The sequence below is a fragment of the Rhamphochromis longiceps genome, linkage group LG2, assembly GCF_057381845.1.
Source record: "Rhamphochromis longiceps isolate RC_006_pf linkage group LG2, R_longiceps_female_GT1.1, whole genome shotgun sequence".
Classification (NCBI taxonomy): Eukaryota; Metazoa; Chordata; class Actinopteri; order Cichliformes; family Cichlidae; genus Rhamphochromis; species Rhamphochromis longiceps.
The window spans coordinates 32,470,897-32,485,541 of NC_140558.1; the positions used below are offsets into that span (position 1 = coordinate 32,470,897).

A 14,645-nucleotide genomic window follows, 5' to 3' on the forward strand; every position below is an offset into this window, starting at 1 on the left:
AAATTATAGGGAGTGGACAAAATAACAAGCATACAAGCTGTCCGGTTTGAAAATGCATATTTATGTGGATGACTGTAATCTAATCAAATTCATGGTTCACAATTAACTGAAGTCTTACTTAATTAAATTTTCTTGTGTGGTGTTTTCTGTGATTTGCATTTTTTATTCACCACTTGTGATCTGTGGAGTACATTACTGAGTACAGCACTGTAATGAACCAGGATTGCTGTCATTTACTAGCTAGTCCCAAAGCCATGAGTCAGTTTTAAAAAAGAATCCACATAAAATATAACAAACAAACAATAACCAGGCTCAGTACACCATGAGACATATTTGTTCATGTCGCCAAATAATATAGATTTGGACCTCGAGAGGCTTTTTTGCTTGAAGCAAGACTTGCTTTGCCTTTAGTTCTTTTTCTTTATCACAAAATCTAAAGCGCTCTGCTGTTTTACAGAGGCCTTGTCAAGCTAAGGTCAGTCATATTTTTACTAGTGCTGGTTCAGATCCTGCTTAAACATTTGCTCAAACTCAAAAAACCCAAACACATCCTTCAGGAAACCTGTTTGGAAATAAAGGCTGTTGCTTTTCCAAACAGGAAATGCTGCCTACAGATACCCTCAAGGTGTCTTCTTAAAAATCCCAGGCGGTTTACACATGTTTATGTTGTTTCTCTTCATAAACATGTAATTCTGGGCTTCATCTTGCTCACTTAGTTTGTTCTTTATCTGGTTAACTGAAGTGTTCCCGGAACTCGCCCATCTGCTTTTCCCCGTCTCATTATGAACTCCTCTTCTGCACCTGTAAAGCTGCTAGTTTCTGGGAAAGATTCTGTTTGCACATGTGGTTTGTGTGCGTGTGGACCACAGCTGATTTGATTCCTCCTGAATGAAAGATTAAACGACCTTCTTTATCGATCGTACCAACATGGGTCAAACCGGGTCAGTTAGACAGTCTTAACGTTCTTTTGTTCAATAAATTTCCAAGTCTTACAGAAAACATTGAACTTAAGAACCATTTTGGTCTTACAGGGGCTATCCAGGATTACTTTCTGAAGAAATGGCAGGCTATAAGTTATAAGACCAAACTTGTCAAATTGATGTAAAAGCAACAACAAAAAAAAGTCATATGTTTGGTTCACAATTAATAGGCTGCGTGAACATGTTACACCATGCTAGGAGAAAAATGCTGACTTTTAAATGTCATATACTTGGAATAGATCCCATATGTTTTACTCTATTGAAGTGGTTTTGATTTCTGGAGGACTATTGATTGACTATTGAGTTCAGGAACGCCTTTCAACATAGACTTTCATTTGTGAATCATTTTGATCCAAAAATTTACTGGTGTGAGCAAATGAATAAATTTCATTATGCCATTGAATGTGGCAAATATTGACATTCCACTGTAAATTAATATTTCTCTTCTTTTCAGACCTGAGGAGGGCAACAACTGAGCCTACGAGGATACAAATATTACACTTAACAGCATTGCAAGCACACACTGTGCTTTTTGTTTCTCTCCAAGTGGCACAAAATGAAATCTGACAGCCAGCGTTGCTGACCACGCAGCCTTAATTTGATGCACATGCTCATGTGAAGCATTTATGAGTAAATTTAATATTCTGATGACAGATACAATGGAACAATGGAAATGACTGTAGCAAGAGTCGCGTGGGCACTTTATGATAGACTGTACAAGCCAGGTTTGAAAAACTCAGAAACAGAACAGAGGGAGCATGTAAATGAACGTTTGTAGTGAAGTTTGAACTTTGTTTTCTAAATCTGAGTATGTGCTCGATGGTATTATGGTTGCAGAATTTGCAAATGTTTCCCCCGAGAATTGTGTAAGTGTGTCTCAGTCCAGGTGTCTGTAATGTGATTAGAAACTCTGGATGCACACTGAGATTTCTAAATGTGTTGCAAAATGTTTTCTCGGAATCTTGTTGCGTAATCATATTTTGACGTGTGTAGAAAAAGAAAAATCTCCCAATCCGTATTTCCAAGTATGTAGAGATTTTTCGGTGCGTAGAATGAATAAATATAAAGTACTGAGGCACAGTGCACACTAAGTGGGGTGGGGTCACAAATATGCGTAAACATTTGCAGCTCAACAAATGCATTTTGTCAGTGTATATTTTCAAATTTGTTCACACATTAGATTTTTTTCATGGACGTACATTTCTGCACCGACATATTCTGAAAATTTCCAAATTATTTCACAAAGATTATTAAGGACACAGTGGTTGAGACACAGTTTCACAGCTCTTCAGATACATTTGCAAATATCGCTAGAGTAATACTTCCTCATATAAGCTATTTATTTAAAAACAATTTTTACTGTCAATAAGACAGAGCAAATAAGTAAAAATGTGAATAAATAAATGCGAAGCCTAAAAAGTTCACTTTAATTGCTTATCTCTGTTACAAAATGTCATGCATAGCAGCTGTTTTATTAGCTTGGCCTGTGCACCCAGTACAGTATAGACCATATGAAATTTATAGTGATCAAAGTAAAACCCATATGACATAAGAGAGTCATGAATCTTAATTACAAAAAAGGAAAAAGAAAAAGGAAAGGTAATTCATGTCCTGGGCTAAATGTTGTATACAAGGTTGCCAGAGGTTGCCAAAGTCAAATATCTTGTAAAGTTCAGGTCAGTTTATTTCCTGGTCATGCTACACCAACACTTTTACCATGATTACTTAGATTTTGTCCATCTAAACTTTGTCTAAGCACCAAGTATTCACCAATGTCCCTCATCAAACTGTCATACTGTAGCTTTACTTACACAGGTAACACCCTGATTGTAATAACATGTAATAACATTTGTCTTGATGCATGCTCAATTATACAGGTAAGAAATACCAAAAGGTTGATTCTGTTCATCTGGACGTAGCGTTTTCAATGGGAGAAACGTTTCGTAACTCATCCAATGACTACTTCAGTCTCACCTGACCTTAACCTTATAAACAGTACATTTTCATAATAACTGAAGCCAACCCACTGAATGAACAATGGGCTGTGATGTCAGTTCTTTGATATTTAATATGAAATTGCTACTATCACTGATCAAAGACCACTGATCAATGATCAATACACCTACAGGCCAGTGGACACCCTTTCAATGATGAGGATGTACACATTCTAGACAGGGAGGAACGCTGCTTTGAGGGCGGAGTCGAGGAGGCCATTTACGTGAAAAGGGACAGACTATCTCTGAATCGAGGAGGGGGCCTAAGGGTACATCTTTTGCCATCTAACAGTGCTGTGATTGCAGTCATTCCCCAGCTCTCTGTGAATGGTACTCATGGCCATTAATCAACAGTCATGACAATTTGCATATTAATGATCAAGGAACTGACCTCACAGCCCATTGCTCATTCAGCTGTGCTAGTTTCAGTTATTGTGCAAATGTACTGTTTATAAGATTGGGGAAACCTGCAGTCAGCTGAGACTGAAGAAGTCACTCAGATGAGTGACGAAATGTTTCTCCCACTGAAAACGCTATGTCCAGATGAACAGAATCAGACCTTTGGGATGGAATAACATTACATCAAAAATCATGGCCCTAACATTATCAGATTTTGTTGTCATAAAGAAAAGCAAGAGAAATGTTAGTGCAATGTTGAGAGGAATTAGCTTCTATGTTTTGTATGTGTACCTGGTGCCAGGTATTGCAATTTTAAAAAGGAATATTAATAGATTAAAGGACAGCTTGTAATAATTCTGATGGCTACTCACAAATAGCTGAGTCCATGGCTGGTTTGTGTGTCCGTATTGTCATGTGCCACAATAACAAAAATCACGCTTGTGATTGCAAAATACCACAGGCACTTAGTCTTTAATAAATAGTAAACATTAACTTCTGTTTCATATATACATGTATTGTACAAGAAGACTTGTAGATGCAGTTGCCGCACATTAAATGCACAAACAAAACCTTTTATACAAAAAAAATAAAGATAACAAACTGGCCTTCAAAGTTTTTCTTTGGATAGAGATACCATAAAAAGCCTTGCATACTTTCCTTTTAAATTTTTGTAGTTTTCCTATAGAAATAAATGCATGAGGGACATCGCTTTTAGCAGCCGTGACAAACAAAGCACCCTTGAATGTAAAAATGTTTTAATAAAAATGTGTATTTTTTCTTTTTCTCTGGTTATTTTTTTGTACTGCTTACCTTAATGACATATTATAATTTACTATTTAAGCACCAAGTATTTGGCAATGTCCCTCATCAAACTGTCATACTGTAGCTTTACTTCCTGAGAGATAAGTAACTGCTCTGGAAATGACAACAGAATCCAACCAGTGTAAACTTTTGCAATTTAGTTTGCAGTTAAGTGAAATAGAAGCTAAATGTCTGCTTTGCGTATTGGCCACTCAACTGAAATGTATTCATATTTGTACTGTGCAAACTGCAGTCCTGGGCTGTAATCTGAAATGGGATGAAAATTTGGATTCTAGGTGGTAGATTTTGTTGCCGTGCGAGTGTCAGTACCACTGTCATTTTTTAAAATCTACATTATCACTGAATTCTTAAGCAAAACAAAGGGTGGTTTAGGGAAATAAAAGCCGAGCTTTGTAAAGTGCTGTAATCCTGGATGTACATTTTTTTTAATTCCTTCTGCTTCTCTTTATTGTGTGTGCACAGGCAAGGTGATTTGCAGCAATCGGTACCCTAAAGGGCTTTACTCAAAGCAACTGTGCAAACATTTGACTGATATGACAGCTTTTTTTTTTCTTTCTTTTTTTGGTGGAACTACCCATTAGAAAGCATTGCGGCAGATAAGCGGTGTTTTCAGACAAAGTGTTCATCTCTATAAGAGAAATGATAAGGCTTGGTTTATTGTACTGCGTGGCCTCTCTTCATCCTCAAGAGAAAGTTTCGCTTCTCCTCTAGGAGCTCCTGAATGCGTTTGTTCCTGGTTCTTTCTCTAAGGTTGATCCGATGCTTTGGGATCAAGTTGTTCTGAGAGATGTCGCTCTCCGAGTTGATGACCCTGCTGTAAAAAACATCGATCGAGTTGTCTTCACTGTTTTTCTCAGCACTTCGTGGAGGTCTTAGAGTGGAGATGGTGGTGGTGAGGGTTGTTGGGTTTGCATTTGTGGTGGGAGGTGAGGCAGTACCTGTGTTTGAAGATGTTGTGTCAACAGGTATATTCGCAGGGATGTACTCCGCCTGATCCAGCCAGGATGAAGAGCTTAGCTCTGTCATGTCATCTCCATTTATGATTGGGAATGCCATGGTGAGGCTGTCCTCTATCACCATGGTGTTACTGACCACGCCCACATTTCTGTAGGACACGGTGATGTCATCACCACTGGGATTGCTACCATTGTCTTCTGAAGAGGGAGGGAGAGTAGTTGTGTAATAACGTGTTTTCTTCTTTGGATAAGTCTTTACCACCTTAAATCTACTCTTATCAACTTTGGCTTTTAAGTTTACGCCACTTTTGCTATAGGACACTGTAATGGCATCACTACTGGGATTGTTATCACTGGGGACTGAAACATCGACGCTTTTAGTCACTGGCACAGTGATGTAAGGCATGGCTTCATTGGGCGTTGTGATATCCTCGACAAAACTGTTTTCAGTTGGTATTACGAGATCATCAAAAGTACTTAGTGTTGTTGTTCCAGCATTTGCACTGTCATCATACCACGATTGAGTTTGATCTGTAGCTTCCATGCTATTACTGACATATGGGGCATTGATTCTTGATTTAGGGAAAAGGGAGATCATTGCTGTACCAGTAATGCTTGAAGAAATAGTAGAAGAAAGATCCTCTATTGGGTGCTGCCCACTTGAATAGGGAGGGAAAGTAGTTATGTAATAATGTGTTTTCTTTTTTGGATAAGTCTTTACCACCTTAAATCTACTCTTGTTAACCTTGGGCTTTGTTAATACGTTTGTGCCGCTTTTAGTGTAAGACACTGTGATGTCACCACCATCGCGATTGTTGCTACTGGTAACTGAAACGTCAACGCTTTTAGTCACTGGGACATCTATGTAAGGCACGGCTTCCCTGGGCATTGTGACATCCTCGACCAAACTATTTTCAGTGGGTATTACGAGATCATCGAAAGTACTGAGTGTTGTTGGTCCAGTATTTGTGCTGTCATGGTACCAACATGGAGTTTCATTTGTAACTTCTACGTTATTAATGTTGTATGGCACATTGATTTTTGACTCAGGGAAAAGGAAGCTTATCGTTGTACAGGTAATGCTGGAAGAAATAGTAGAAAAAAAGTCCTCTGTTGGTGGTTGCTTGGTTGAAGGAGGAGTAGTTGTGTAATGATGTTTTTTCTTTTTTGGAAAAGTCTTTACCACCTTAAATATATTCTGATTAACTTTTGCCTGTGAGTTTAAGCCACTTTTGGGTGCTGGTTTTGGGTTCTTTGGTGGCTTGTGCTTTGTAACTTTTATCTTTGGTTCAGTTTTCTTTTGAGTATTGGAATTTGGTGGAGCATCTTTTTTAGGGGAAGGTTTAATTTTTTCCCCTGGAGTCTTTTTGGGGGGTTTATTTGCTGAAGTTGCCTTTTTGGGAGCAGTGCTTGATGAAGTAGTCTTTTTCACTGGAGTAGTGTTTGGTGGAGTAGTCTTTTTTGGAGACGTGATAGCAGGAATAATCTTTTTGAGGGTAGCGTTTGATGGAGTAGTCTTTTTGGGAGCATTGTTTGATGGGATAATCTTTTTGGGAGAAGATTTTGATGGAGTAGTCTTTTTTGGAGAAGTGGTCAATGGAGTATTCTTTTTAAGAGTAGTTTTTACTGGAGTAGTCTTTTTGGGAACATTCTTTGATGGAGTAGTCTTTTTCGGAGTAGTGCTCGATGGAGTAGTCTTTTTTGGAGTAGTGCTCGATGGAGTAGTCTTTTTCGGAGTAGTGCTCGATGGAGTAGTCTTTTTCGGAGAAGTGTTTCCTGAGGTAACCTTTTTTGGAGTACTGTATGACTTCTTCTTGGGATTGAGCTTTGGTATAGAGGGTTTTCCTGGAATGCTTTTCGGGGTCGTATTCTTTTTTGGATTCTGCTTTGTTGGACTCATCTTTTTCAAGGTTTTCTTTGGCGGAATAGTCTTCTTAGGCTTGGAGTTCTGTAGGATGTCTGTCTTTTTACTGTTTTCTGCTGGCTGGGTCATTGGCAGAGTGGTTGTTGTTGTGTCCGTTTTCAAACCAAATGTTACTGGTGTATTTGTAGATGTGTGCACCAGATTTTCAGTGCTGTTGTTTATGTCTGGAGGAGGCAAAGGTAGAGGATATGTAGTAACACTGCGAATGGTTGTGGACTCCCTGGTGATTGCTATGGAAGAAGTTGTAGGGTAAACAGGGGCCCTGGTGGTAGCCGGTGAATGAATGGTAATCATTTGTGCGGTACTCAGTGGGGTGGCATGAGGAGCTGTAGGGGAAGATGTAGGAGGATGAGCAGTAGACGGTGAACTAATGGTAGAAACTGATGTGATGACAGCTTTGGAGGGTTGTAAGGTGGTGAAGACAGAGCTTGGGATGCTTGTGGTTGGAGGAGATGTAACTGTGATGGATGTGGCTCTGGGGGTGGAGCTGGGGACAGGCACTATGTTAGGGACATTGCTGCAGGATTTGCAGCATATGCGCTGGTAGTCCGGTAGAGAGCAGTAGCGTTTCAGCACCTCCATGCGACAGAAGACAGACCGGTCTCCATGACAACGGCCTGTAAACAAAAAAACAGAAAGCTGAACAGAGAGGTAGAAGCTACGATAATATGTGTGTGTGAGATTGCTCTATGCTAAAGAACGTGAACAAAACTATATTGTTACAAATTGGCATTACTCTCAAGTTACGCAGACATAAATCCATGCACATGTGAGTGAAAGTACATGTTGGTTTCACGCTGTTAGAAGTACAGTAGTAAAGCCAGACCACTAGCAGAGGATGCAGGAAGGAGAAAAAAGGAGAAAAATCCACACATCAAGAGCATTGATGAGATTCATCCAGAGCAACTGAAATGGGAAAATAAGGGTCGCCAGTCTTGTGTTGCACCTATAAGAGATCAGGATTTTTCATCTAATTCTGCTTCTGCTCATGTGTTTCTTCATTTTTTTCAGACGTGCAACATTTTCAGTTCAATATTAAGTCTACCACTTGACTTGTACCCTTTTTGTACCATGCCAGTCAAAAATAACTACTTTCTTATTGCAGTATATACCAATCTGACAAAAAAAATCTAACCAGTGAACATTCCCATTAGGAGAAAGATCACACTTTTTAAAACGATTTTTATTGATACAACTTTGCTTTTGAGAATGACAGGAACTGAAACAATGAGATGTACGCCCCGCCCTCCCCTCTCAATATATAGATATATTTTTTTTCTTAAGAAAAATAATTCAACTGTATCGAAAGTTACAAGTTCACAGTCACTTTGGTAAAACACTTGATTACTTGGAAATCAACCAGTCAATCTGTTTATCGATTGAAGAAGAAAAAGAAAACAAAAGAAAACAAACAAAGATGAAATACATAAATGATATTTGCTGCTTAAATAAAACACATAATTTTCATGTTGATGTAAAAACTGGAATGGCACATTAAGTGTCATATGAAACATTTACAAAACATTAATAAAATTTCCCTGATAAATCAAAGTGCATATAGACGCAGTGCACGTAGTCCATCTGAATGTTTCTTCAACGTTAGCCAAACGTTAGCCAGCCCCACGCAGCAGGCCAGTGAAGCCACGAAACAGTTACCCATAGTATAGAATATTATAGAAGAAGATAACAGTCATGAACATTATTAAATACAGTCAACACCAATGTTATATACAGTATCGCACTGCTAGGTCTGGCTTGGTCTCATACAGTCCAACTCCAGCAGAAGGAAACCTTGGATAGCTCGCTACATAGTCACAACAGAAATATGTGTTCACAATACAATGACAAGTCTGAAGTGTTTTTTTCTTTCTTTTTTCTTTTTCTTTTTTCTAGATGCCACATGTGTCAATACCCTAGGCCCTTGGAAACCCTTCCCAGTAGTCGGACATTGGTCCAACATCATCTTGGTAGGTTTGATGGTTGGCGGGTGTGAGTTTGTTACGTTGGTTTGAAGCTGCCTCTATTCCGAGTGAAACTTTGAATGAGTAAAGCCATCTCTTTCACAGATAAATGCCATTACATTCAATCCAAGATAAGGCATTGTTCATGTTTTCAATGTTCACCAAAATAAAATGAGATCATCGGACGCTCTAAAATCAAAGTTTATGAGGTATTTCTGTATCTGATCGCAATGTGTAAAAGCCCAAATGATGAAGCACCCTCTCTCTCTCACACTCACACACACACACACACACACACACACACACACACACACACACACACACACACACACACACGCAACGATTAAGGACGCTCATTCATCTAACGCATACATCCTCCCAAACACACATGCACAAAGACGCGCACCCACACACACACCAGTGCACTCACGCACGGATTGATACAAACACACAGGTGATGGAGGCAAATGTGCATGACAAAACGTGATCCTGGCCGTAAAGAAAACGAGAAGCAACAGTAAACCACTGATCCATCTGAGAAAATGGAGAGGCAAATAACTGACCAAGTCCTGCATAATATAGGTCTAACCCTTTCCCCCAAAACACTTTACCTTTATTAAATATTCATCTGTATTCATGTAAAATCAATAAAAAAATACACATAACAGTCAAGGATCTAAGCGATCAATAGCAGTCCAAAGATTTTAGGCAAATAAGCTACAGCTTATTCATGGTAAAACATTATTAATATTATTGTTACTCATATAGATTTATATTTATAGTTATATATAAATACAAATATATTTATAGATGTATTTGTTTAAAGTCTGCAAGCACAAATAAGCTGCATTTATTGAACTTTTGTATAACAGTCAAAGAGAGGATGGCTGATGATGAGGTGAAATGGGAAGCAACCTCAATTGGTCAAACTACCCTGTTTTTTTTTTCTTTCTTCTTTTTTCTTTTCTTTTCTTTTTCTTTTTTTTTGTGTCGTCACCTCAGAAGACCCTCCCACAAAAATCAAAAGGTTTACTGACTTCACTTCCTGCTTCTGTGCTGAGTTCCTGTCAATCTGAGAATGGAACGTGGGATGAGACACCACTCTCATCCCCAAATGGAACCAATATGTCAGATGAGCACTTTAGCAAAGATGTCCTCAGATCACATTCACAGTAAAGCTTTCATATTATATATATATGTATATATATATATTTTTTCTATATAGATATTTATACCTTTTCTGTTTATTTTGACACCTGTTTCTCCCCCACATTGACAATGCGCTACAAAAAGAAAAAAGCGCAGCTGCATGATAGCACGCAGCTAGCTCGCGCAAATCACGGCCGCCGAATGCAGAGGGGGGGGGGGTCCCCTCGCACGTGAACGGCTCTTCGACACATCTCAGGAGATGCCAATGAAAACTTGTTCGCCTTGCCACTACGAAATCCTTTTCACATCAAATTTTTTGTTCATCTTTTGAGTTTTCGACTGGCCAGCGGTTACAACACAATGCTCCACAAAGGAGACAGAGAGAGAGAGAGTTAGAGAGAGAGAGAGAGCAAGAGAGAACCAACTAGCACACGCAGGAGCCAGAGACCTCCCCCAGTCAGAGCCGTCTCAGACACAGAGAGAGAGAGACAACATCCCCCCCACCCAAAAGAGAAGCGAAAGCTTTTGCCGCTCGCTCACGGGCGTGGCACAGGCACAAGGCTTGGGGCAGGGGGCGGGTCAGGGGGCCAGCCGGGGCCGGCCCTGCAGGGACAGGAGGACAGAAATGGGCAGGGCCCAGCAGAGGACAGACATGCAGCTGCAGCTGCTGCTGTGGAGGCCAGGCTGGGAACTATAGAGGGAGGTTTTACGTGAGGAGATCTTCGGGAAGTTGGGGTTGGGGCGTGACAGCCACTGGATCAAAATGTTGCCGTTCTTGTTGAGGTCTGGTGGGCCCTCTGCAGAGAAACATGGAGAGAGGCATGGAAACATTAAGAACGACTATAAGGGAACATGAGCAATATGTAACAATTTTTCATCCTTATCCTTTTAATTCTTTTAGCATCCATCACACCTAGCTTCTACACTGATGCCAGGGGCTAAATCTAGTTTAGTTTTATCTGTTTATTAAATATATTACGCCTCCAGAATGTGTCTCTGACATTTCAGCTGAAGCTACGACTAAAATCGGTTCAGTTTGAACTGACATATTTACATGCAATGACAGTGACCTTGTGACAATTTATTACATGGTCGCGACACATAATGTGTTGAAATTAAATGTGTATTATCATGCCAACAATACCAGCTGAAGGCCAATTTCAAGCTTTACCAAATTACCTGTTGGTGACATGAGCAGAATCTCCATACTCAGATTACATGGCGCTTGTGTAATGGTGGCTCAAAGCAAGGCAAGAACAGGACTCTCACACTGTGGACTATTGCCCCTGTTATGCTGCCACTTTGTTAGATATTTATGACTTTCTATTTATTTATTTATTACTTTTATAATCTTGATTTGGTTAGTCAAGCAGTTTTACTTCATCTTTAGTTACATATTTAGGCAAGTAGCTGGTTAGGAGGAGAATGCTGTCACAGAAATAACTGCATGTAAAACTTAAAAAAAGAAACATGGTGTTGTGGTAACCATAGGCACTATACAAAAGATGGACACAGCCCCTCACTGATTTGTGGAATACCCTTAGTGTTACCATCTTGGTTTTTTAAAAACTGAATGTAATCTATTTCCAATTCTGCATGTTCTACATGGAGAGAAACAAAATATATCTATAGCACCACTTCATTATGTACATCTTTTCAACTGCTCATTAATGCAAGTATCAGTTCAATGCATTTATGCGTGTACACATGGTCAAAACCAGTGAGCAGTAGTTCTCTGAGAGAAAATGCTTTGTTGATGCCTTTTGACTGCTTTAAAGTGATAGTAAGGTAACAGTAACTCCAATGAACACTTGTTACAACCAAGGTATGCAATGAATACCTCTCAATGCATAACACATTAAATCTAGCAAAAGGGCTACAGCAGCAGAAGACCACACTGGGTGCTTCCACAAGTCACACAGTCTCACCAAAACTGGACAACAGAAGACTGAAAAAACATCAAACATGGCTGGTTTGTTGAGTTTCAATTTTTGTTGAAGGATTCAGATGGTAGGGTCAAATGTTAGTGTAAACAACATGAAAGCATGGATCCATCCGTCTTATATCACTTTTCAGGTGTGGCGACACCACAGCCAGTTTGAGTATTATTACTGACCATGACCATCCCTTTATGACAGCAGTGTACCCATTCTCTGATGGCTGCTTCCAGCAAAATACCGTGCCATATTACAAAGCTAAAATAATCTCAAACTGGTTTCTTGGATATATTAATGAGTACACTGTGCTCAATAGTTCTCCACAGTTACCAGATATCAATCGAATACAGCACCTGTGGGATGTGGCGGAATGAGGAGATCACATCATGGAACTGTGTGATGCTGCCATGTCATTATGGCCCAAAATCCCTGAGAAATGTTTCCAGCAACTTGCTGAATCTGTGCCATGAAGAACTAAGACAGCTCTGAAAGCAAAAAGGGGCTCAAACCAAGTTCTAGCAAGGTGTACCTAATGAAGTGAGTACCCTGGACATTTTAAACCTATAAAAAATACTCACAGGGTGGGCTCGCACAACACTTACTGGAACACGGTGTCAGGCGACAAACTCTTATGGTGTCTGGCTTACTGTCGAGACACAGGCCGATGGTGTTGTCCCTGGTGTGACACAAAGCCTGTCTCTGCTGGGTCCCATTACCACATGTCACTGAGCACTAGGGATACAAAAAATAAACACACAATGCAAAAAAATCATCACAAACTACTTACAAAATGTGAATAAAGTGCAAGCATCTTGAAGGCTCTAGTTTAGCCCACATACCTGTGACCACGGTCCAACTCTCCACTGGGTGGGGCAGGGAAATCGGTTGCAGGATCTGCGCGACTCTGGTCGGTTGTCGTTGCAGTGTTTGTTGTGGATAGCACGTGTTGTGTTGTCATCCGAAAGCTGGACGCAGCTCACCGATCGGACTTGCATGCCCGTCTTTCCACATGGCTTGCTGCAGTTCTGCCACTCGCCCGTCACCCAGCTGGAGAATATATGACAGCAAAGAGAGGAAAGAGCATCGAGGGACATCAAAACATATCGACCACAAAGGAGAACAAAGGGCGACCTGAATGCAGAAAAAGTTGCTTTAATCCGAGTGTGGATTCCTACTGTAAGTCACATTTTCACAGATGTTGTGCTTCTCATGTGAATACATACATGGGAGGAGGGCAGGCCTTCTGGTTGCAGTCCCTCATGTCACCTCTCGGTTTCATGTTGGACTTGTTACAGAACCTTTTATGAACCATCTTGCTGTCGACTTTTCTTCTGCAGCCGTATCGCAGGTACTGCTTTCCTAAAAAAGGGTGGAAAATCGGACATCATATAAGTCAAAGAAACAACGGTTTCACTGTGAGAATTTTCTTTGTTCTACTGTACCTCCACCACAAGGCCTGGAGCAGTAAGACCATTTCTTTGGGGCCCATTCATAAGCGCTGTCCTCCACTAGCATGTTGTTCTGAATTCCAGAGTCAGAGTCTGTTCTCATCAAGTACTTGTACGACAAATTCACATCCTCATCCCCGTGTAATTTCATCTAAAATCCGACAGATCATCATAAAATTAATGAAGGAATCAAGATAATGCATAATTTCAACCACAAAATGTGATATTATGAGATTATTATGAAATTTAGGTAACTATAGATTCAATTTTAAAGTCATGTTGTTGCACACCATGATCAGAACTCCATGTCTGAGAGGCCCGGTTGACTGAAGGGTCTCCTTGTCATTGTCATTCTCATATTCCCACTCCACCCCCTTCTCTATGACCGAGTAGGATTCTGGCTTCTCCATGTCCCCGTTTATGAAGAACTGTCCTGATGCCACATTTTTCACCACTGCAGATGGGAGAAAAATTGACAACACTGCAACGAGCAAATCTACATTCCAGTATCTGGCACGGAAGAAAAAAGAAGCTCGAATTTAAAATACCTAGAGTGTGCGAGGTGGCTTTCAGCTCTTGGATCAGTAAGTGCCTCGTTCCTCGGGGGATTTCGAGAACTTTAAAGAACCCTGAAATAAAACAGACATCTGGTTTGTGCCAAAAAGTCAATTTTACTGTTTCATACCAAAGAACTGCACCAAAGCCAGTAAAGCTCCCTTTCTAATTTCAATTAAATACCCTTGCGCACTACTGAAAATCCCTTCAGTCGTGATTATTTTCATCCAGGGAAAACATCTGATTCTGAGAATTTCGCTGTTATAACATGTAACTCTCCCAACACCAAGGGTTAGATAATACTGTCATAAATATTAGGTTATGAAGTGATTGTTGACGTAACTTCTTGGCAATGCTCAAATGGAAACATGTGAGCTTGGATTTTTACTGAGGTTTGCGGCAATTTTAAAACCTTGCTCTAGAGGGCGATGTTTAACCAAAAGATAAAATAAAAACAGAGAGTCCAGTCAAATGTTTATACTATGCTTACCAGAATGACAGCTGGCTGCTAGACTGGTAG

General features: G+C 40.0%; 1 protein-coding gene across 2 annotated transcripts in view; it reads right to left on the reverse strand.

The window, feature by feature from the left end:
* Window positions 1-3,526: 3,526 nt before the first annotated feature.
* The window catches only part of LOC146677551 (A disintegrin and metalloproteinase with thrombospondin motifs 2-like), a 152,060-nt gene continuing 140,941 nt past the window's right edge, over window positions 3,527-14,645 (reverse strand). For both annotated transcript variants that reach the window (XM_085423837.1, XM_085423829.1), the window contains 8 exons: window positions 14,119-14,199; window positions 13,861-14,024; window positions 13,565-13,721; window positions 13,346-13,481; window positions 12,962-13,169; window positions 12,725-12,854; window positions 10,896-10,982; window positions 3,527-7,692 (listed from right to left, as the gene is read on the reverse strand). In XM_085423837.1, coding sequence (XP_085279963.1) covers window positions 4,850-7,692; window positions 10,896-10,982; window positions 12,725-12,854; window positions 12,962-13,169; window positions 13,346-13,481; window positions 13,565-13,721; window positions 13,861-14,024; window positions 14,119-14,199 — 3,806 coding nt within the window. In that variant the 3' untranslated portion in view covers window positions 3,527-4,849. The remainder of the gene's footprint in view (window positions 7,693-10,895; window positions 10,983-12,724; window positions 12,855-12,961; window positions 13,170-13,345; window positions 13,482-13,564; window positions 13,722-13,860; window positions 14,025-14,118; window positions 14,200-14,645) is intronic.